Source organism: Salmo salar, chromosome ssa06, assembly GCF_905237065.1.
Source record: "Salmo salar chromosome ssa06, Ssal_v3.1, whole genome shotgun sequence".
In the NCBI taxonomy this organism is placed as follows: Eukaryota; Metazoa; Chordata; class Actinopteri; order Salmoniformes; family Salmonidae; genus Salmo; species Salmo salar.
The window spans coordinates 91,644,643-91,670,280 of record NC_059447.1 but is presented as its reverse complement, the minus strand read 5'-3'; the positions used below and the strand labels follow the sequence as shown (position 1 = coordinate 91,670,280).

The following is a 25,638-nucleotide window of genomic DNA, read 5'->3' as shown; positions in this document are numbered from 1 at the left end:
TTGTTGAACGGTACAGTACTTGTCTATGTAGGTTGTGTTTTCATTAGTACCATAGCAATATTCCTTTGAGGGAGTAGACAGACAGAATGAATGCGCCCCCCCCTATAGCATCTGACAGTTTCAACAGTCTGGTGTTCTGAAATACTGCTACTTTGACAGGACAGACCAAACCCGAATAACAAGCTGGTCCTGTGTGCCATCTGAATGGGTGATATACTTTATAAGGAAACTAGCTCAGTGGATAGAGAATGGTAACATCAGGGTAGTGGGTTCCGTTCCTACGACCACCCGGCAGCTAGCCTAGTGGTTAGAGCGTTGGGACAGTAACCGAAGAGTTACTGGATCGAATCCCCGAGCTGAGGAGGTAAAAATCGGTCGTTCTGCCCCCTGAGCAAGGCAGTTATACCCCACTATTCCCCGGGGCGCCGTGGATGTTGATTTAAGGCAGCCCCCCTCCCCCGCACCTCTCTGATTCAGAGGGGTTGGGTTAAATGTGGAAGACACATTTCAGTTGAATGCATTGTTGTATTACTGACTAAAATCCCCCCTTTCCTCATATGTAAAATCTTACGCGTGAGTAAGTTGCTTTGGATAAAAACGTCTGCTAAATATGCATATTTATATTTATATTACCAAGATGAGTCAAAGGAGGAATAAGAAACTATTGCTGTCTGTGTTTGCCTAGTCGTCAAAACAACAGGCGTCATCAATATCTACACAGAAATAACCACAAATCATTTGTGACTTCAGGTGATTAAAATGTGTCTTGTTGTGCATTTATTGTGGTCATAATCTACCCGTAATAATCTACCCCATAATAATCTACCCGTAATAATCTACCCCGTAATAATCTACCCATAATAATCTACCCGTATTAATCTACCCCATAATAATCTACCCGTAAAATTCTACCCCGTAACAATCTACCCCGTATAAGCTACTCCGTAATTATCTACCCGTAATAGCTACCCGTAATAATCTACCCCGTAACAATCGACCCATATTATCTACCCCGTAACAATCTACCCCGTAATATACTACCCCGTATTAATCAACCCTGTAATAATCTACCCCGTAATGATCTACCCGGGGATAATCTACCCGTATTAATATACCCCGTATTAATCTACCCCATAATTAACTACCCCGTAATAATCTACCACGTAATAATCTACCCCGTAAAATTCTACCCATAATAATCTACCCCGTAATCTACCCGGTAATGATCTACCCCGAAATAATTATCTACCCGTAATAATCTACCCCGTAATGAACTACCCCGTAATAATCTACCCCGTAATGAACTACCCGTTAGGGAAGTAAAAAGTTGATTTGCAGTTTGATTTTAAAACGATAAGCAGTCATCAATTTGACAGCCATACTGGCGACTTAAATAGACAATCTGTGATTGTTACATCCATTTTGGGACTTTTATATGAATGATGTAATGTATACCAATTTATTCTTGAAGAATATAGTTTATAAATGCCTCATGAGCTTTTTTGAGAGGTGTATAACATTTCCCCATCCCTCAGCTGTTTATCAAATCAGTTAAGGGTAGGGTCACCACCATGTCCCGGATTGTGCGAGACTGTCCTGCATGTTGACCCTTTGGCCCTTGTCCCACAACCAAACAGTTATGTCCTGCATTTTATCAACAAATTCAAACACCACTATTTTGGAGGGGGGGGGGAGTTTGTTTTGTTCCGTATTTCAGTCAGACTTTCCAACCCGTCTCTTGCAGTCACATTGTGAAAATATATACACTCACCGGACGGTTTTATCAGCGGTGGAAAAAGTACCCAATTGTCATACTTGAGTAAAAGTAAAGATAGAAAATGACTCAAGTGAAAGTCACCCAGTAAAATTCTACTTGAATAAAAGTCTAAAAGTATTTGGTTTTAAATATACTTCAAATTCCTTATATTAAGCAAACCAGACGGCACGATTTTATATTTTGTATTTTTATTTAATGATAGCCAGGGGCCCACTAACTCTCTGACATAATTTACAAACGAAGTATTTGTGTTTAGTGAGTCTGCAATATCAGAGGCAGTAGGGATGACCAGGGCTGTTATCTGTTTAGTGAGTCCTCCAGATCAGAGGCAGTAGGGATGACCAGGGCTGTTCAATTGATAAGCGCGTGAATTGGACCATATTTTCTTTTGGAATGTAGTGAAGTAAAAGTAAAAGTTGTCAAAAATATAAATAGTAAAGTACAGATACCCCCCAAAAATGACTTAAGTAGTACTTTAAAGTATTTGTACTTAAGTACTTTACACCATAACAGTTTACTAGGTACACTACTCCGTTCACGAAAATGGATCGCTCCTACAGCTAGCAAGCGGGGTGGCAGGGTAGCCTAGTGGTTAGAGCGTTGTAACTGAAAGGTTGCAAGTTCGAATCCCCGAGCTGACAAGGTACTAATCTGTTGCTCTGCCCCTGAATAACTCACTGTTCCTAGGCCGTCATTGAAAATAAGAGTTTGTTCTTAACTGACTTGCCTAGTTAAAGAAAGGTAAAAAAATGTAAACAGTGAGTCATGGGGCTGTGACTTGTTAAAGCAGACAGGCATTGAGGCATTCAGTTACTGTTCGATTGAACGTTAGAATGTGAAAAACGAGTGACCTAAGTGACCGACTGTGGTATGATCGTCGGTGCCAGGCATGCCATTTCCAGTATCTCAGAAATGGCCGTCCTCGATGAGAGAGATCGAAGGAGAATGGCAAATAACGGCCCGGTACAACAGTGGTGTGCAAAACGGCCTCTTATACAACTCTCACAACTCGTCCGTCCTTGTCACGGATGGGAAATTGCAACAGACGAAAAGTAACCAGTGTCCACTCCTATCAGCTAAAAACAAGAAGAAGTGGTGCGCCATCACCAACACTGGACAACTGCGGAGTGGAAAAACATTCCCTGGTCCAACGAATCCCAGTTCCTGTTGCGTCATGCTGTTGGCAGAGTCAGGATTTGGTGTAAGCAGCATGAGTCCATGGCCCCATCCTGCCTGGTGTCAACGGTACAGGCTGGTGTAGGTGTAACAGTGTAGGTTCCGTCCCTCTCTTCGCCCCAACCTGGACTCGAACCAGGGACCATTCATTGCACACATCAACAACTGACACCCCACGAAGCATCGTTACCCATCGCGCCACAAAAGCCACGGCCCTTGCAGCGCAAGGGGAACAACCACTTCAGGTCTCAGAGCGAGTGACGTCACCGATTGAAACGCTATTAGCGCGCACCACCGCTAACTAACTAGCCATTTCACATCGGTTACACCACCGTTAACTAACTAGCCATTTCACATCGGTTACACCACCGCTGACTAACTAGCCATTTCACATCGGTTACACCACCGCTGACTAACTAGCCATTTCACATCGGTTACACCACCGCTGACTAACTAGCCATTTCACATCGGTTACACCACCGCTAACTAACTAGCCATTTCACATCGGTTACACCACCGCTAACTAACTAGCCATTTCACATCGGTTACACCACCGCTGACTAACTAGCCATTTCACATCGGTTACACCACCGCTGACTAACTAGCCATTTCACATCGGTTACACCACCGCTGACTAACTAGCCATTTCACATCGGTTACACCACCGCTGACTAACTAGCCATTTCACATCGGTTACACCACCGCTGACTAACTAGCCATTTCACATCGGTTACACCACCGCTGACTAACTAGCCATTTCACATCGGTTACACCACCGCTAACTAACTAGCCATTTCACATCGGTTACACCACCGCTGACTAACTAGCCATTTCACATCGGTTACACCACCGCTGACTAACTAGCCATTTCACATCGGTTACACCACCGCTGACTAACTAGCCATTTCACATCGGTTACACCACCGCTGACTAACTAGCCATTTCACATCGGTTACACCACCGCTGACTAACTAGCCATTTCACATCGGTTACACCACCGCTGACTAACTAGCCATTTCACATCGGTTACACCACCGCTAACTAACTAGCCATTTCACATCGGTTACACCACCGTTAACTAACTAGCCATTTCACATCGGTTACACCACCGTTAACTAACTAGCCATTTCACATCGGTTACACCACCGCTGACTAACTAGCCATTTCACATCGGTTACACCACCGCTGACTAACTAGCCATTTCACATCGGTTACACCACCGTTAACTAACTAGCCATTTCACATCGGTTACACCACCGCTGACTAACTAGCCATTTCACATCGGTTACACCACCGCTAACTAACTAGCCATTTCACATCGGTTACACCACCGCTGACTAACTAGCCATTTCACATCGGTTACACCACCGCTGACTAACTAGCCATTTCACATCGGTTACACCACCGCTGACTAACTAGCCATTTCACATCGGTTACACCACCGCTGACTAACTAGCCATTTCACATCGGTTACACCACCGCTAACTAACTAGCCATTTCACATCGGTTACACCACCGTTAACTAACTAGCCATTTCACATCGGTTACACCACCGCTGACTAACTAGCCATTTCACATCGGTTACACCACCGTTAACTAACTAGCCATTTCACATCGGTTACACCACCGCTGACTAACTAGCCATTTCACATCGGTTACACCACCGCTGACTAACTAGCCATTTCACATCGGTTACACCACCGCTGACTAACTAGCCATTTCACATCGGTTACACCACCGCTGACTAACTAGCCATTTCACATCGGTTACACCACCGCTGACTAACTAGCCATTTCACATCGGTTACACCACCGCTGACTAACTAGCCATTTCACATCGGTTACACCACCGCTGACTAACTAGCCATTTCACATCGGTTACACCACCGCTGACTAACTAGCCATTTCACATCGGTTACACCACCGCTGACTAACTAGCCATTTCACATCGGTTACACCACCGCTGACTAACTAGCCATTTCACATCGGTTACACCACCGCTAACTAACTAGCCATTTCACATCGGTTACACCACCGCTAACTAACTAGCCATTTCACATCGGTTACACCACCGCTAACTAACTAGCCATTTCACATCGGTTACACCACCGCTAACTAACTAGCCATTTCACATCGGTTACACCACCGCTGACTAACTAGCCATTTCACATCGGTTACACCACCGCTGACTAACTAGCCATTTCACATCGGTTACACAGGTCCATCCAATCTGAAACACCTGTATGATGGCATTTCGTCAACATGGACCAAAATCCCTGTGGAGCGTTTTCCAACTTGTAGAATCCATGCACTGAAGAATTCAGGCTGTTCTGGAGGCAAAGGAGGGGGTGGGGGGGAGGGAGGGGGGGGGGGTCTGACCCGGAACCAGATGGGTGTACCTAATAAACTGTCCGGTGTGTATATCATCAGGACGTTATTCTGGTGATGTTAAACACTTCTCCAATCGTTGTTGAGATCTGATACTATGTGCAAGGTCGAGACATAGACCAATGTCATAGGCCTATCGTCAACCAATCACATTTCGCAAATCCTTTCGGGGGACTAAGCGTGCTACTAGGAACAAGGAAACTCAACTAACTAACCAAACGGTTGTAGTTTTACACGTTGCCACGTTCAAGTCGGACATTTTCAAAGTTTCTTAGTTCCAAGGATCACTTGAACACGTCATACACTGAAGCTGAACGTGGAGAGGACAGTTATAGCAACAAACAAACAAAAAAACGTGCTTCTGGCGAAGAGTTGCAACAGTAAGTAAATAACCGTATTAGACTGAAAGGTATAAGGTCATTTTGTCAAACTTGTGACGCTCATTAGTTGCTCATTCAACATAAATGCTGTTATTTGACTCAATCAATTGTTAACTGTTTTACATTCCCTGAGATGAACCAGAAATGTGTCCTTGGCCACGTACATAAAAACCGCAGACATTTGTGGTCTTGTCTTTTTTGCGTCACCAAAGTTTGCGCGAAGCAAAACAATTGTAGGCGCTTCAATTAGCTGGTTCAGAGCAGGAGGAGAGTGGAGAGAGTCTCTCGTAAAGGTAGATCACAGCTGAATCAATGTCTTGGAAGATCACATTATTTTTTATTAGTATTCTACATAACACAACCTAATACACTAGAATAGTATAACGTTACTATTACAGCAAAAAAATTAAAACATTTCTTGTGAAGTTTTAGGAGGGTTAGCTGAATAGTAAAAAAACAAAAAATGTTTTAAAGTTAATGCACCCAAAAACTCAACAGCACCACCAGGCAGAATGTGCTTTGATTTAAACACAGGAAGGTTATTGTTTGTTAACACAGTCTGCTCTAATTGGCTCACGAAACAGATCTAAATACAGATTGCCATGAAAACTAATTGACATCAAATGATTGGCATGCTGCAGATGCAGTTTGGACGTGAATAATTCTCATTCACGATTGACAGTGATGATGGTCTATTTTGAAATTAGGAATGCCTAACTTGGATGTTTTGAGTTTTTTGTTGTTGTTGAAAATATAACATTTTCCTGAGACAATATGTTCTGGCATAGATAGGCAGACGTTGCAACTGAAGGATGCATGTTATGCAATAAGCCTATTCTACAACGATATTCAATAGGCTACATCTGTCGGTACAAACTTTGGCAAATAATTACCTCATTTACATTTTTATTGCCTCTGCAGCCTGAGACTGAGACTGACCATCATGTCTCTCTGCAGCCTGGCTGAGACTGACCATCATGTCTCTCTGCAGCCTGGCTGAGATTGACCATCATGTCTCTCTGCAGCCTGGCTGAGACTGACCATCATGTCTCTCTGCAGCCTGGCTGAGACTGACCATCATGTCTCTCTGCAGCCTGGCTGAGACTGACCATCATGTCTCTCTGCAGCCTGGCTGAGACTGACCATCATGTCTCTCTGCAGCCTGAGACTGACCATCATGCCTCTCTGCAGCCTGGCTGAGACTGACCATCATGTCTCTCTGCAGCCTGAGACTGACCATCATGTCTCTCTGCAGCCTGAGACTGAGACTGACCATCATGTATCTCTGCAGCCTGGCTGAGACTGACCATCATGTCTCTCTGCAGCCTGGCTGAGACTGACCATCATGTCTCTCTGCAGCCTGAGACTGACCATCATGTCTCTCTGCAGCCTGGCTGAGACTGACCATCATGTCTCTCTGCAGCCTGACTGAGACTGACCATCATGTCTCTCTGCAGCCTGGCTGAGACTGACCATCATGTATCTCTGCAGCTGGCTGAGACTGACCATCATGTCTCTCTGCAGCCTGAGACTGACCATCATGTCTCTCTGCAGCCTGGCTGAGACTGACCATCATGTATCTCTGCAGCCTGGCTGAGACTGACCATCATGTCTCTCTGCAGCCTGGCTGAGACTGACCATCATGTATCTCTGCAGCCTGGCTGAGACTGACCATCATGTATCTCTGCAGCCTGAGACTGACCATCATGTCTCTCTGCAGCCTGAGACTGACCATCATGTCTCTCTGCAGCCTGAGACTGACCATCATGTATCTCTGCAGCCTGAGACTGACCATCATGTCTCTCTGCAGCCTGAGACTGACCATCATGTCTCTCTGCAGCCTGGCTGAGACTGACCATCATGTCTCTCTGCAGCCTGAGACTGACCATCATGTCTCTCTGCAGCCTGGCTGAGACTGACCATCATGTATCTCTGCAGCCTGGCTGAGACTGACCATCATGTCTCTCTGCAGCCTGGCTGAGACTGACCATCATGTCTCTCTGCAGCCTGAGACTGACCATCATGCCTCTCTGCAGCCTGGCTGAGACTGACCGTCATGTCTCTCTGCAGCCTGAGACTGACCATCATGTATCTCTGCAGCCTGGCTGAGACTTACCATCATGCCTCTCTGCAGCCTGAGACTGACCATCATGTATCTCTGCAGCCTGGCTGAGACTGACCATCATGCCTCTCTGCAGCCTGAGACTGACCATCATGTCTCTCTGCAGCCTGAGACTGACCATCATGTATCTCTACAGCCTGGCTGAGACTGACCATCATGTCTCTCTGCAGCCTGGCTGAGACTGACCATCATGTCTCTCTGCAGCCTGGCTGAGACTGACCATCATGTATCTCTACAGCCTGGCTGAGACTGACCATCATGTATCTCTGCAGCCTGGCTGAGACTGACCATCATGTCTCTCTGCAGCCTGAGACTGACCATCATGTCTCTCTGCAGCCTGAGACTGACCATCATGTCTCTCTGCAGCCTGGCTGAGACTGACCATCATGTCTCTCTGCAGCCTGCCTGAGACTGACCATCATGTCTCTCTGCAGCCTGCCTGAGACTGACCATCATGTCTCTCTGCAGCCTGAGACTGACCATCATGTCTCTCTGCAGACTGAGACTGAGACTGACCATCATGTCTCTCTGCAGCCTGGCTGAGACTGACCATCATGTCTCTCTGCAGCCTGGCTGAGACTGACCATCATGTCTCTCTGCAGCCTGGCTGAGACTGACCATCATGTCTCTCTGCAGCCTGGCTGAGACTGACCATCATGTATCTCTGCAGCCTGGCTGAGACTGACCATCATGTCTTTCTGCAGCCTGGCTGAGACTGACCATCATGTCTCTCTGCAGCCTGGCTGAGACTGACCATCATGTCTCTCTGCAGCCTGAGACTGACCATCATGTATCTCTGCAGCCTGGCTGAGACTGACCATCATGTCTCTCTGCAGCCTGGCTGAGACTGACCATCATGTCTCTCTGCAGCCTGGCTGAGACTGACCATCATGTCTCTCTGCAGCCTGAGACTGACCATCATGTCTCTCTGCAGCCTGGCTGAGACTGACCATCATGCCTCTCTGCAGCCTGGCTGAGACTGACCATCATGCCTCTCTGCAGCCTGGCTGAGACTGACCATCATGTCTCTCTGCAGCCTGGCTGAGACTGACCATCATGTCTCTCTACAGCCTGTATGCAGGTATGGGTCGGCAGGTAGCCTAGTGGTTAGAGTGTTGAGCCATTAACCGAAAGGTTGCTAGATTGAATCCCTAAGCTGACAAGGTAAAAATCTGTCGTTCTTCCCCTGAACAAGGCAGTTTAACCCACTGTTCCCTAGGCCGTCATTGTAAATAAGAATTTGTTCTTAACTGACTTGCCTAGTTAAATAAAGGTTAAATTAATAACGTTTAAAAAAATTCAGCGGAGGTTTCAGAATCGGCTGGAAAGCGTGATCTGTCTGTAGCCTTATTCTAATTCACAAATATCGGAAATAAATTAATTCCTCAGAATATTTTACATCTTCAAGCTGGGGTCAGTTGTACTGTTAGAGGGGCCAGTTACATTAGACGTTATTGTTGTCATATCGTTTTCTTCACTGCATTAGCAGGCATTAGCAGGCAAAAGACCATGTTCATAATCATCATCGTTGCCACTGTCAAATAACGGATGTAAAAAAAGAACGATAGCAAAAATTAGTTATGTAAAAATTATTTCATACTCCACATTTAGGGGGGGGGGGCCACAAGGGGGTCCAAAATTGTTGTCACAGGGGCACTGCCCACCCCAAAGTTTGGTGGAGGAATAATGGTCTGGGGCTGTTTTTCATGGTTCAGGCTAGGCCGCTTAATTCCAGTGAAGGGGAATCTAAACACTACAGCATACAAAGACATTCTAGACGATTCTATGCTTCAAACTTTGTGGCAACAGTTTGGGGAAGGCCCTTTCCTGTTTCATTCATGACAATGCCCCCATGCACAAAGCGAGGTCCATACAGAAATGGTTTGTGGAGATCAGTGCGGAAGAACTTGACTGGCCTGCGCAGAGCCCTGACCTCAACCCCATCGAACACCTTTGGGATGAATTGGAACGCCGACTGTGAGCCGGGCCTAATCACCCAACATCAGTGTCCGACCTCACTAATGCTCTTGTGGCTGAATGGAAGCAAGTCCCCACAGCAATGTTCCAACATCTAGTGGAAAGCCTTCCCAGAAGAGTGGAGGCTGTTATAACAGCAATGTTCCAACATCTAGTGGAAAGCCTTCCCAGAAGAGTGGAGGCTGTTATAGCAGCAATGTTCCAACATCTAGTGGAAAGCCTTCCCAGAAGAGTGGAGGCTGTTATAGCAGCAATGTTCCAACATCTAGTGGAAAGCCTTCCCAGAAGAATGGAGGCTGTTATAGCAGCAATGTTCCAACATCTACTGGAAAGCCTTCCCAGAAGAATGGAGGCTGTTATAGCAGCAATGTTCCAACATCTAGTGGAAAGCCTTCCCAGAAGAGTGGAGGCTGTTATAGCAGCAATGTTCCAACATCTAGTGGAAAGCCTTCCCAGAAGAGTGGAGGCTGTTATAGCAGCAATGTTCCAACATCTAGTGGAAAGCCTTCCCAGAAGAGTGGAGGCTGTTATAGCAGCAATGTTCCAACATCTACTGGAAAGCCTTCCCAGAAGAGTGGAGGCTGTTATAACAGCAATGTTCCAACATCTAGTGGAAAGCCTTCCCAGAAGAATGGAGGCTGTTATAGCAGCAATGTTCCAACATCTAGTGGAAAGCCTTCCCAGAAGAGTGGAGGCTGTTATAGCAGCAATGTTCCAACATCTAGTGGAAAGCCTTCCCAGAAGAGTGGAGGCTGTTATAGCAGCAATGTTCCAACATCTAGTGGAAAGCCTTCCCAGAAGAGTGGAGGCTGTTATAGCAGCAATGTTCCAACATCTAGTGGAAAGCCTTCCCAGAAGAGTGGAGGCTGTTATAGCAGCAATGTTCCAACATCTAGTGGAAAGCCTTCCCAGAAGAATGGAGGCTGTTATAGCAGCAATGTTCCAACATCTAGTGGAAAGCCTTCCCAGAAGAGTGGAGGCTGTTATAGCAGCAATGTTCCAACATCTAGTGGAAAGCCTTCCCAGAAGAGTGGAGGCTGTTATAGCAGCAATGTTCCAACATCTAGTGGAAAGCCTTCCCAGAAGAGTGGAGGCTGTTATAGCAGCAATGTTCCAACATCTAGTGGAAAGCCTTCCCAGAAGAGTGGAGGCTGTTATAGCAGCAATGTTCCAACATCTAGTGGAAAGCCTTCCCAGAAGAGTGGAGGCTGTTATAGCAGCAATGTTCCAACATCTAGTGGAAAGCCTTCCCAGAAGAGTGGAGGCTGTTATAGCAGCAATGTTCCAACATCTAGTGGAAAGCCTTCCCAGAAGAGTGGAGGCTGTTATAGCAGCAATGTTCCAACATCTAGTGGAAAGCCTTCCCAGAAGAGTGGAGGCTGTTATAGCAGCAATGTTCCAACATCTAGTGGAAAGCCTTCCCAGAAGAGTGGAGGCTGTTATAGCAGCAATGTTCCAACATCTAGTGGAAAGCCTTCCCAGAAGAGTGGAGGCTGTTATAGCAGCAATGTTCCAACATCTAGTGGAAAGCCTTCCCAGAAGAATGGAGGCTGTTATAGCAGCAATGTTCCAACATCTAGTGGAAAGCCTTCCCAGAAGAGTGGAGGCTGTTATAGCAGCAATGTTCCAACATCTAGTGGAAAGCCTTCCCAGAAGAATGGAGGCTGTTATAGCAGCAATGTTCCAACATCTAGTGGAAAGCCTTCCCAGAAGAGTGGAGGCTGTTATAGCAGCAATGTTCCAACATCTAGTGGAAAGCCTTCCCAGAAGAGTGGAGGCTGTTATAGCAGCAATGTTCCAACATCTAGTGGAAAGCCTTCCCAGAAGAGTGGAGGCTGTTATATCAGCAATGTTCCAACATCTAGTGGAAAGCCTTCCCAGAAGAGTGGAGGCTGTTATAGCAGCAATGTTCCAACATCTAGTGGAAAGCCTTCCCAGAAGAGTGGAGGCTGTTATAGCAGCAATGTTCCAACATTTAGTGGAAAGCCTTCCCAGAAGAGTGGAGGCTGTTATAGCAGCAATGTTCCAACATCTAGTGGAAAGCTCTCCCAGAAGAGTGGAGGCTGTTATAGCAGCAATGTTCCAACATCTAGTGGAAAGCCTTCCCAGAAGAGTGGAGGCTGTTATAGCAGCAATGTTCCAACATCTAGTGGAAAGCCTTCCCAGAAGAGTGGAGGCTGTTATAGCAGCAATGTTCCAACATTTAGTGGAAAGCCTTCCCAGAAGAGTGGAGGCTGTTATAGCAGCAATGTTCCAACATCTAGTGGAAAGCCTTCCCAGAAGAGTGGAGGCTGTTATAGCAGCAATGTTCCAACATTTAGTGGAAAGCCTTCCCAGAAGAGTGGAGGCTGTTATAGCAGCAATGTTCCAACATCTAGTGGAAAGCCTTCCCAGAAGAGTGGAGGCTGTTATAACAGCAATGTTCCAACATCTAGTGGAAAGCCTTCCCAGAAGAGTGGAGGCTGTTATAGCAGCAATGTTCCAACATCTAGTGGAAAGCCTTCCCAGAAGAGTGGAGGCTGTTATAGCAGCAATGTTCCAACATCTAGTGGAAAGCCTTCCCAGAAGAGTGGAGGCTGTTATAGCAGCAATGTTCCAACATCTAGTGGAAAGCCTTCCCAGAAGAATGGAGGCTGTTATAGCAGCAATGTTCCAACATCTAGTGGAAAGCCTTCCCAGAAGAGTGGAGGCTGTTATAGCAGCAATGTTCCAACATCTAGTGGAAAGCCTTCCCAGAAGAGTGGAGGCTGTTATAGCAGCAATGTTCCAACATCTAGTGGAAAGCCTTCCCAGAAGAGTGGAGGCTGTTATAGCAGCAATGTTCCAACATCTACTGGAAAGCCTTCCCAGAAGAGTGGAGGCTGTTATAACAGCAATGTTCCAACATCTAGTGGAAAGCCTTCCCAGAAGAATGGAGGCTGTTATAGCAGCAATGTTCCAACATCTAGTGGAAAGCCTTCCCAGAAGAGTGGAGGCTGTTATAGCAGCAATGTTCCAACATCTAGTGGAAAGCCTTCCCAGAAGAGTGGAGGCTGTTATAGCAGCAATGTTCCAACATCTAGTGGAAAGCCTTCCCAGAAGAGTGGAGGCTGTTATAGCAGCAATGTTCCAACATCTAGTGGAAAGCCTTCCCAGAAGAGTGGAGGCTGTTATAGCAGCAATGTTCCAACATCTAGTGGAAAGCCTTCCCAGAAGAATGGAGGCTGTTATAGCAGCAATGTTCCAACATCTAGTGGAAAGCCTTCCCAGAAGAGTGGAGGCTGTTATAGCAGCAATGTTCCAACATCTAGTGGAAAGCCTTCCCAGAAGAGTGGAGGCTGTTATAGCAGCAATGTTCCAACATCTAGTGGAAAGCCTTCCCAGAAGAGTGGAGGCTGTTATAGCAGCAATGTTCCAACATCTAGTGGAAAGCCTTCCCAGAAGAGTGGAGGCTGTTATAGCAGCAATGTTCCAACATCTAGTGGAAAGCCTTCCCAGAAGAGTGGAGGCTGTTATAGCAGCAATGTTCCAACATCTAGTGGAAAGCCTTCCCAGAAGAGTGGAGGCTGTTATAGCAGCAATGTTCCAACATCTAGTGGAAAGCCTTCCCAGAAGAGTGGAGGCTGTTATAGCAGCAATGTTCCAACATCTAGTGGAAAGCCTTCCCAGAAGAGTGGAGGCTGTTATAGCAGCAATGTTCCAACATCTAGTGGAAAGCCTTCCCAGAAGAGTGGAGGCTGTTATAGCAGCAATGTTCCAACATCTAGTGGAAAGCCTTCCCAGAAGAGTGGAGGCTGTTATAGCAGCAATGTTCCAACATCTAGTGGAAAGCCTTCCCAGAAGAGTGGAGGCTGTTATAGCAGCAATGTTCCAACATCTAGTGGAAAGCCTTCCCAGAAGAATGGAGGCTGTTATAGCAGCAATGTTCCAACATCTAGTGGAAAGCCTTCCCAGAAGAGTGGAGGCTGTTATAGCAGCAATGTTCCAACATCTAGTGGAAAGCCTTCCCAGAAGAATGGAGGCTGTTATAGCAGCAATGTTCCAACATCTAGTGGAAAGCCTTCCCAGAAGAGTGGAGGCTGTTATAGCAGCAATGTTCCAACATCTAGTGGAAAGCCTTCCCAGAAGAGTGGAGGCTGTTATAGCAGCAATGTTCCAACATCTAGTGGAAAGCCTTCCCAGAAGAGTGGAGGCTGTTATAGCAGCAATGTTCCAACATCTAGTGGAAAGCCTTCCCAGAAGAGTGGAGGCTGTTATAGCAGCAATGTTCCAACATCTAGTGGAAAGCCTTCCCAGAAGAGTGGAGGCTGTTATAGCAGCAATGTTCCAACATTTAGTGGAAAGCCTTCCCAGAAGAGTGGAGGCTGTTATAGCAGCAATGTTCCAACATCTAGTGGAAAGCTCTCCCAGAAGAGTGGAGGCTGTTATAGCAGCAATGTTCCAACATCTAGTGGAAAGCCTTCCCAGAAGAGTGGAGGCTGTTATAGCAGCAATGTTCCAACATCTAGTGGAAAGCCTTCCCAGAAGAGTGGAGGCTGTTATAGCAGCAATGTTCCAACATTTAGTGGAAAGCCTTCCCAGAAGAGTGGAGGCTGTTATAGCAGCAATGTTCCAACATCTAGTGGAAAGCCTTCCCAGAAGAGTGGAGGCTGTTATAACAGCAATGTTCCAACATCTAGTGGAAAGCCTTCCCAGAAGAGTGGAGGCTGTTATAGCAGCAATGTTCCAACATCTAGTGGAAAGCCTTCCCAGAAGAGTGGAGGCTGTTATAGCAGCAATGTTCCAACATCTAGTGGAAAGCCTTCCCAGAAGAATGGAGGCTGTTATAGCAGAAATGTTCCAACATCTAGTGGAAAGCCTTCCCAGAAGAGTGGAGGCTGTTATAGCAGCAATGTTCCAACATCTAGTGGAAAGCCTTCCCAGAAGAGTGGAGGCTGTTATAGCAGCAATGTTCCAACATCTAGTGGAAAGCCTTCCCAGAAGAGTGGAGGCTGTTATAGCAGCAATGTTCCAACATCTAGTGGAAAGCCTTCCCAGAAGAGTGGAGGCTGTTATAGCAGCAATGTTCCAACATCTAGTGGAAAGCCTTCCCAGAAGAGTGGAGGCTGTTATAGCAGCAATGTTCCAACATCTAGTGGAAAGCCTTCCCAGAAGAGTGGAGGCTGTTATAGCAGCAATGTTCCAACATCTAGTGGAAAGCCTTCCCAGAAGAGTGGAGGCTGTTATAGCAGCAATGTTCCAACATCTAGTGGAAAGCCTTCCCAGAAGAGTGGAGGCTGTTATAGCAGCAATGTTCCAACATCTAGTGGAAAGCCTTCCCAGAAGAGTGGAGGCTGTTATAGCAGCAATGTTCCAACATCTAGTGGAAAGCCTTCCCAGAAGAGTGGAGGCTGTTATAGCAGCAATGTTCCAACATCTAGTGGAAAGCCTTCCCAGAAGAGAGGAGTCTGTTATAGCAGCAAAGAGGGGAAACCAACATCATATTAATGCCCATGATGTTGTAATGAGATGTTTGACAAGCACGTGTCCACATACTTTTGGTCATGTAGTGTACTTACAATGTAATTGTACAGGACAGAATTGTATGTTCTGTTTCTCCCTCAGGTTATCTCTCTCTTTGTAGACAATGTTTTCTTGATCCGAAAATACGATCTGGATGCTTCATACGGAAGGTGTGATGCAATTGCAGAGCCTCCAGAGGCGTGCAGAGGTCAAACCGAGCTCCGTACGATGCTGAGTGCTCCACATAGCTCCATATATCTCCGCATTGACATGATTGGTTGACAGCAGGGAGGGGGGCGGTACATCCTGTATAAACGCAAACTCCCTTCCTTTAAACTTCCTTGACAACAAACATGGAGACCTTTTGATGAAAGGCTATCGGAACAAGTTCAGCACACAAAAATACATCTTTACCTCGTGTAGGGATTTCAAAGACAAGAAAATGTATTTGAACTCCTGGAAAGAGATCGGAGAGGTAAATGGGGATAGATGGAAAGAGAATCAGGGAGGTAATGAGGATAGATACGATAAGAGGTCAATCCAGTGTCCTTCTATCCCCAACGGTCTCCATCACATTGACCTCTTTACCGCATCGATCCCCATTACCTCTAGAGGCTACTGGGTGTACGTCGGAGATTGTAGACTTCTTTGCTTGATTGATACACTTTTTGATATGGATTCTTTCAACGTGATACATGTGTATATGTATGTATGTATGTATGTATGTATGTATGTATGTATGTATGTATGTATGTATGTATGTATGTATGTATGTATGTATGTATGTATGTATGTATGTATGCATGTATGTATGTATGTATGTATGTATGTATGTATGTATAGTATATGTATGTATATATGTATGTATATGTATGTGTGTATGTGTATGTATGTGTGATTATATATATATATATATATATATATATATATATATATACTGCTCAAAAAAATAAAGGGAACACTTAAACAACACATCCTAGATCTGAATGAAAGAAATCATCTTATTAAATATTTTTTTCTTTACATAGTTGAATGTGCTGACAACAAAATCACACAAAAATAATCAATGGAAATCCAATTTATCAACCCATGGAGGTCTGGATTTGGAGTCACACTCAAAATGAAAGTGGAAAACCACACTACAGGCTGATCCAACTTTGATGTAATGTCCTTACAACAAGTCAAAATGAGGCTCAGTAGTGTGTGTGGCCTCCACGTGCCTGTATGACCTCCCTACAACGCCTGGGCATGCTCCTGATGAGGTGGCGGATGGTCTCCTGAGGGATCTCCTCCCAGACCTGGACTAAAGCACCCGCCAACTCCTGGACAGTCTGTGGTGCAACGTGGCGTTGGTGGATGGAGCGAAACATGATGTCCCAGATGTGCTCAATTGGATTCAGGTCTGGGGAACGGGCAGGCCAGTCCATAGCATCAATGCCTTCCTCTTGCAGGAACTGCTGACACACTCCAGCCACATGAGGTCTAGCATTGTCTTGCATTAGGAGGAACCCAAGGCCAACCGCACCAGCATATGGTCTCACAAGGGCTCTGAGGATCTCATCTCGGTACCTAATGGCAGTCAGGCTACCTCTGGCGAGCACATGGAGGGCTGTGCGGCCCCCCAAAGAAATGCCACCCCACACCATGACTGACCCACCGCCAAACCGGTCATGCTGGAGGATGTTGCAGGCAGCAGAACGTTCTCCACGACGTCTCCAGACTCTGTCACGTCTGTCACGTGCTCAGAGTGAACCTGCTTTCATCTGTGAAGAGCACAGGGCACCAGTGGTGAATTTGCCAATCTTGGTGTTCTCTGGCAAATGCCAAACGTCCTGCACGGTGTTGGGCTGTAAGCCCTCATACCACCCTCATGGAGTCTGTTTCTGACCGTTTGAGCAGACCACATTTGTGGCCTGCTGGAGGTCATTTTGCAGGGCTCAGGCAGTGCTTCTCCTGCTCTTCCTTGCACAAAGGTGGAGGTAGCGGTCCTGCTGCTGGGTTGTTGCCCTCCTACGGCCTCCTCCACGTCTCCTGATGTACTGGCCTGTCTCCTGGTAGCACCTCCATGCTCTGGACACTACGCTGACAGACACAGCAAACCTTCTTGCCACAGCTCGCATTGATGTGCCATCCTGGATGAGCTGCACTACCTGAGCCACTTGTGTGGGTTGTAGACACCGTCTCTTGCTACCACTAGAGTGAAAGCACCGCCAGCATTCAAAAGTGACCAAAACATCAGCCAGGAAGCATAGGAACTGAGAAGTGGTCTGTGGTCCCCACCTGCAGAACCACTCCTTTATTGGGGGTGTCTTGCTAATTGCCTATAATGTCCACCTGTTGTCTATTCCATTTGCACAACAGCATGTGAAATGTATTGTCAATCAGTGTTGCTTCCTAAGTGGACAGTTTGATTTCACAGAAGTGTGATTGACTTGGAGTTACATTGTGTTGTTTAAGTGTTCCCTTTATTTTTTTGAGCAGTGTATATATATGTATATGTGTGTGTGTGTGTGTGTGTGTGTGTGTGTGTGTGTGTGTGTGTGTGTGTGTGTGTGTGTGTGTGTGTGTGTGTGTGTGTGTGTGTGTATATGTGTGTGTATATATATGAGGTCAGAGTTTCCAAACCAGGGCCGGGCTTTAGGTTATTGAGACGGGAATAGGGAAATCTCTTTGAGACCTATTGGCACTACAGAGAGAACCAGAATTTTACTACACTGATGTCACTTGAATAATGAATTATCATTATAATATATCCTTTGTATTATAATATTCATCAGCACGTTAACGAGGTTTGCGGCAGGGATGTTGCTTTCCTTTAAAAGGCGCTGAATGGTCAGTCCTACATCTGCGTTGGCCGTGCAGCATTTACGGCGATACAGCATTTACGGCGATACAGCATTTACGGCGATACAGCATTTACGGCGATACAACATTTACGGCGATACAGCATTTACGGCGATACAACATTTACGGCGATACAACATTTACGGCGATACAACATTTACGGCGATACAGCATTTACGGCGATGCAACATTTACGGCGATGCAGCATTTACGGCGATACAGCATTTACGGCGATACAGCATTTACGGCGATACAGCATTTACGGCGATACAACATTTACGGCGATACAACATTTACGGCCAGGACATTCATACTTCTTGAGCTCCACCAAAGCAGCACAGGGAGTTTTTCCTAGCCACAGTGCTTCTACACCTGCATTGCTTGCTGTTTGGGGTTTTAGGCTGGGTTTCTGTACAGCACTTTGAGATATCAGCTGATGTAAGAAGGGCTTTATAAATACATTTGATTTGATTTGAACTGTTGTGAAGGAAGTGAGTTTGTGTTTATTACAGGACCGTCCGTCCTCACATACTGTCAACCAATCATGTCAATGTGGAGCTATACAGAACCCTCTGCATTGTTGCAACATTTGAGAGGGCAGGGTGATGAAGGTACAGAGAGGTCAGGGTGATGAAGGTACAGAGAGGTCAGGGTGATGAAGGTACAGAGAGGTCAGGGTGACGAAGGTACAGAGAGGTCAGGGTGATGAAGGTACAGAGAGGTCAGGGTGATGAAGGTACAGAGAGGTCAGGGTGATGAAGGCACAGAGAGGTCAGGGTGATGAAGGTACAGAGAGGTCAGGGTGATGAAGGTACAGAGAGGTCAGGGTGATGAAGGTACAGAGAGGTCAGGGTGATGAAGGTACAGAGAGGTCAGGGTGATGAAGGTACAGAGAGGTCAGGGTGATGAAGGTACAGAGAGGTCAGGGTGATGAAGGCACAGAGAGGTCAGGGTGATGAAGGTACAGAGAGGTCAGGGTGATGAATTTGGCCTCTGCTGCCTCCAGAGGCTCCTCAATTACATTTTTATTTTTTTACATTTTATTTCACCTTTATTTAACCAGGTAGGCTAGTTGAGAAGAAGTTCTCATTTGCAACAGCGACCTGGCCAAGGTAAAGCATAGCAATTCGACACATACAACAACACAGAGTTACACATGGAATAAACAAAACATACAGTCAATAATACAGTACAACAAAAGAAAACAAAAAGTCTATATACAGTGAGTGCAAATTAGGTAAGTTAAGGCAATAAATAGGCCATGGTGGCGAAGTAATTACAATATAGCAATTAAACACTGGAATGGTAGATGTGCAGAAGATGAATGTGCAAGCAGAGATACTGGGGTGCAAAGGAGCAAGATAAATAAATAAATACAGTATGGGAATGAGGTAGATAGATGGGCTGTTTACAGATGGGCTATGTACAGGTGCAGTGATCTGTGAGCTGCTCTGACAGCTGGTGCTTAAAGCTGGTGAGGGAGATATGAGTCTCCAGTTTCAGTGATTTTTGCAGTTCGTTCCAGTCATTGGCAGCAGAGAACTGGAAGGAAAGGCGGCCAAAGGAAGAATTGGCTTTGGGGATGACTAGTGAGATATACCTGCTGGAGCGCGTGCTACGAGTGGGTGCTGCTATTGTGACCAGTGAGCTGAGATAAGGTGGGGCTTTACCTAGCAGAGACTTGTAGATGACCTGTAGCCAGTACGTCACACCATCCATAAGGCACCTGCGACCACATTTTCCGATCAAGCAGGAACTGTCTCTTAGGCCGTGAAGAAGAACAGATATGATCAGTCTACATACACTTCTTCAGGTGAGATATATCCTTAGAAACCAGGCTGGAGAAATTGACAGATCACCTTTTTACTGCGTCATTTGAAGTCATGAAAGTCAAAGGAACAGAAAGGGTCTTTCCTACAGCCTAATATAGGTATTTTCCCCATCGTCGTGCATGCGTCAAGCATCTAAGGGAAAGGGGGGGGGTACCTAGTCAGTTGTACAACTGAATGCATTCAACTGAAATGTCTCTTCCGCATTAAACCCAACCCCTCTGATTATTGGCATGTGTTGGCAACTTCTCAATGTGTCTTATTACTTATTTTACAGGTTTAAAGAAAAAAATATCACTGTCAAGAGAACTTACATTAAGATAATATGAATAATATAATAATTAGAAAAAAAATAACGTAAAAAATCCAAAGAAATGTAATGCCATGGGGGGGGAATAAAAGTTATTATATTCTATAAAATGACAGTTAAGATGACAGCTAAGAACCAATTAGGACCTTCTCTTTTATTACTGTCATTAGGCTTAGCCTATTAAAGCTGTTTTTGTGTATGACGTGATTTATTAGTAAATGGTGCTGAAATGTCCCTCTCCCTTTTTGTTTTTTCTTTCTCCAAGGCAGGTTTCAAGTTGCAATCAAGGAGGAGCTGTGAGTCCTGTGTGGCTGCTGTTGGAACCTGCTGCTCAAATATAAAGAGCTGCTTTACCTTCCAACCACAAGCAAACACTGAATCACAACCTCGTAGGAGGAGATCAGAAACCGCACATATCACACGCTGCTTCTCATAACCAAAAGTGGCAACCAGTGTAGCTTAGACTTCTAGCTTCATTAAGACTTCTAGCCTACAGCTCAAACAATTTAGTCAGGTCGCTACAAACCAATTCTTTATTCTAAAAAAAAAGTTATATATATATCTTATGGAACGTATTTCTTAAGGCGCATCCCACTGTAATAACGTCTAGTAAATTGAGAGCAAGTGAAGTTTTGTGGAGAGAGAGAGAGAGCAGAGCGGAGAGCGCGCAGAGAGCGAAGGATGGCTGCATTGATCAGCGCGTACTCGTCTTGGCCGGAGAGCTTTGAGTGCTCTGCGGGAGATGGAGACGTGCCCGACGGACATGGCTCACACAGAACTCCCGTGGACAAAGCGTCGGAGCCGCGCATCAGGCGGCCCATGAATGCGTTCATGGTCTGGGCCAAAGATGAGAGGAAGCGCCTGGCTGTCCAAAACCCAGACCTGCACAACGCAGAGCTCAGTAAGATGCTGGGTGAGATTAACGTTTATGTTTACGGAAATATTAACATTTATAGATAAAATATTTAGGTTATTATTATTATTATCATTATTATTACGCAATACCCAGGTTCTGCCAAAAGTTGGGCTATGTCAAATCAGAGCTTTTCCTAGCCTACAACTTTTCAAGGTAGTTGAGATGAGAAATGATGTATTCAACTTTAGCCTGAAGTTTATAAAGAAACTATAATCGATCAAAAAATATATATAAACTAATTCGTTTCATGAGCATATAAGTTATAAAGGCTATGTCCTAAAATTAAATTAAAAATAAACTCCTCACGAAAACTTAGTGGCAGTAAATTAATGAGTGGACGTCGCTAATTCGATTTAAAAGGGCCATCCATCTCATTGCACAAAGTTATTTTAAATTGAGGTAGTTTTATCAAGAGGCCTGTGGGTCACTTGGATTAGTGTGTAAATCTCAACGTGCGCCCTTGCGCTTCGTTATTGTCTGTTTTCCGTCACTCACAATTATATTCCGCTCATAAAATACATCAAATCAGACCAACTATATTAGCCAGTTAAATGTAAATATATATTTGCTAATTTTGATACATTTTGAAAGCATAGCCCTATCCATTCCTATTGAACTGGCTGGGATGAGCTTTTTAAGGCTCAAAATAAAGACTTACATTTTGACTTATTTGTTGCTTTTTCGTTAAAATTTGGGTTACCTTTTGGTATAACTGGTAGTTAATCATTTCGTTCAAATTATTGAATGAGTCACATTATTTTCCTATTTGCCATCAAAATTACAGTTGAATATGGAGAAAATGTTTTCCCCTAACGCAGCATTCCTTGTAAAAACTAAATTCAGTTAAAAAACGGTTTTACGTGGACTTATGTATGTATGTATGTATATATATTTATTTTTCACGGAATACGGTGAATAATTTAGTTTCAACCAGATTAAATCAAATTTTAGGCTGCTAGAAGTCTCCACCTTCTGAGAATATGTGATGTTTTAGATTTAAAAATAAATATTTATAATTTTTAAGGGAACGAGTTCTTCAGTGAGTTTTTGTGTGGACTCAAATTGACAAAAAAAAAGGCTACCTTTTCCATGAAACACAGATACAACTGATCAACATGAGAGAGAGAGAGTTTATATTTTATTTATATATAAACCATGGAAGGGAAATATTTTTCTATTCAATTCCTTCAAAAGAAGAAAATGCCCTTTCAGTAAAGACATCTTTTGGAAACTAGATCTGACATCACTTAGATGTTCCTAAATTATCTTCAAGATAATTCTCAACAACATTGAAGGTGCTTTTTATTTGAACGCGATCATGTCATCACTGTAATAACTCATGAACAAAACACACCATGTAACCATTGTGTTTTCCATGAGCTTTTGTTCTCTGTACGTCCTTCAGAAGAATAACATCCATTGAACAAGAAAATAAGTGCTAAGGTAGAAAACTCCAGCACATTTTGGTGATCTTGGCTGTTCCACAAAACGTTTTAATGGATTACAAATCCCGTTCTATTGAACGTTTAACAATTAGTCCTTATTGTGGCTGTTAAAAACGAATAGCAGCTATGTTTTTTCCACACTGATGTTTCAGTCAACTAATATGTCTTTTAAAAGTTATCTTCCATCCGAACATTAAATAAGTGCTAGATTATAATTGATCGATAAGACTATTGTAGATAATAAATGAATCTATGTCCTATTGTTTCTTCATGCCAGGCAAGTCGTGGAAGGCGCTGACCCCCTCTCAGAAGCGTCCGTATGTGGAGGAAGCCGAGAGGCTGCGAGTGCAGCACATGCAGGACTACCCCAACTATAAGTACCGGCCTCGCCGGAAAAAGCAGCTAAAACGCATCTGTAAACGCGTGGACCCCGGCTTCCTACTGGGCAGCCTGGCGGGCCCCGACCAGAACGGCTTGTCCGACCCCCGGGGCCTCTGCCACCCCTTGGGTTTGGATAAGGACGAGGATGGGGTTAGTGGTGGTGATGGAGGTGTCGGGTTCTCGACCCTCTCTTCCCGCAGCCCAGGGCCTCTACCTGGGGTTAGATCCTTCAGAGATGTACTGTCCAGCTCCAACTCCAACAGCTTTGACACCTATCCCTACGGCCTCCCTACTCCGCCTGAGATGTCCCCTCTGGATCACGACCACCCCTCCTACTACCCATCCTCCTCTTCCTCCTCCTCGTCCGGCTCCTCCCCCGAGGAGCGCCACCAGCACCGTCAGGGTCAGACCCCCGGAGGTGGAGGTGGGGGTCCCATGTGCCTCAGTCCTTCATCCTACCACCCTGACTACGCCACCACACAGACTTCCATTCACTGCGGTGGCTCCCACTCTCACCTGACCCACCTCTCCCACATGTCCCAGGCCCAGTCCGGAGGCCTCATCACTGGGCATCCTCTGTCCTACTACAACCCATCCTCCTGGTCCTCCCAGCTCCAGGTCCACCCGGGCCTCAATCACCCTCACTTAATGCACCTGTCCCCAGGTCACCACCACCAGCACCACTTGGGTCAGCTCTCCCCTCCTCCCGAGCAGAACCACAGTCATCTGGAGACTTTGGACCAGCTGAGTCAGGTAGAGCTTCTAGGGGAGGTCGACCGTGATGAGTTCGACCAGTACCTGAACTCGACGGCGGCAGGAGCGGCAGCAGCAGGGGTGGGGGTGTTCCATTCCGAACAGGGAGGAGGAGGAGGAGGAGGAGGAGGAGGAGGAGGGATGACGGTGACAGGTCACATCCAGGTGACATCGGCCTCAGCTCCGTCTTCTGAGAGCAGCGTCGTCGGGGAATCCAGCCTGATCTCTGTTCTGGCGGACGCCACGGCAGCATACTACAACAACTACGGCATCTCTTAGACAGGACGGCTTGTCAAGTTACCTGGTTGTCATGCCGACGCCCGCCGCTCTCGTCGTCACATCTGCAACTGACCAGGGGACATATGTCTCAAGCGTTTCAGTGTAGGAGTGCTGATCTAGGATCAGGTCCCCCCCCCCAGGTCCATGTAATCTGATTCATTATGATCTAAAAGACTAAACTGATCCTAAGTTATAGCTCTTACCCTGAGATGCTTGATACCTATGGCTCTATGGTAGAGGGCATGGGCTGGAGATGGGTGAGGGTCGACAGCAGGACCAATCACATAGCATTAGGACTGTTTGGGGCCTAGAGAGAGAGAGAGAGCGCACGAGAAAGAGAGAGATACAGAGAGAGAAAGATATATATATATAGAGAGAGAGATACAGAGAAAGAAAGATATATATATATATATATATATAGAGAGAGATACAGATATATATATATATATATATATATATATATATATAGAGAGAGAGAGAGAGAGATACAGAGAGAGAAAGATATATATATATAGAGAGAGAGATACAGAAAGATATATATATATATATATATATATATATATATATATATATATATATATATATGAGAGAGAGATACAGAGAGAGAGAAAGATATATATATATATAGAGAGAGAGATACAGAGAGAGAAAGATATATATATATAGAGAGAGAGAGATACAGAGAGAGAAAGTATATATATATATATATATATATATATATGAGAGAGAGAGATACAGAGAGAGAGAAAGATATATATATATATATATACAGAGAGAGAGAAAGAATATATATATATATATATATATATATATATATATATATATATTATATAGAGAGAGAGAGAGATACAGAGAGAGAGAAAGATATATATATATATATATACAGAGAGAGAGAAAGATATATATATATATATATAGAGAGAGAGAGAGCTACAGAGAGAGATATATATATATAGAGAGAGAGAGAGACCTCAGGGATGCTCATATAGAGCACTTGTTTGTCACTTCTATCTGTCTATTTCCAAAACAGAATAACAGTTTGAGTCGTTGTTGTAAAATGTCTTAATGTGTTGCCAGTAAGGCTCAGATGCTCTTATCGTTTATTGAAGTACTTTGATGTTTCACCGAAATACTTTATTATAATGCTGTTATTATGAATTATTTCTGTTTTAAATGTTTATTATCTGTTACCCAACATTAGTTGGGAGTTTTACCTCAGTAGTTGAGTAGAAAATGAAGATTAGATGGATATTTCTTATACAATTCTCCTAGACAACATTGGTGGTGCGTCACAAATGGCACCCTATTCCCTATATAATGCACTACGTTTGCCCAGGAACCATAGGGCTCTAGTCAAAAGTAGTGCACTATAAAGGGAATAGGGTGCCATTTTGAGACGCTGCCACGGTGTATCATGAAGAAAAATACTTTTTATTTTGAAGTACTTAATGTATAATCATAATCTTTACAATGAAAATAGCAATGATGATAACTATTTACTGTATGCTGATTTAGGTTTGTGAAATTGAATTAATTTAAAATAAAAGTTCCACTTTTATATAAAAATATTTGCAACTTGGA

At 44.7% G+C, this 25,638-nt stretch overlaps 1 protein-coding gene across 1 annotated transcript; it reads left to right on the top strand.

Annotated features, from left to right (window-relative positions):
• The first annotated feature begins 5,555 nt into the window (after positions 1-5,555).
• On the top strand, positions 5,556-24,464 carry LOC106608338 (transcription factor Sox-7). The gene is made up of 3 exons (XM_014206228.2): positions 5,556-5,720; positions 20,549-21,196; positions 22,922-24,464. Exons 2-3 carry the CDS (start codon positions 20,965-20,967, stop codon positions 24,055-24,057), a joined length of 1,368 nt encoding a protein of 455 aa, XP_014061703.2. The 5' UTR covers positions 5,556-5,720; positions 20,549-20,964; the 3' UTR covers positions 24,058-24,464.
• The last annotated feature ends 1,174 nt before the right edge of the window (positions 24,465-25,638 follow it).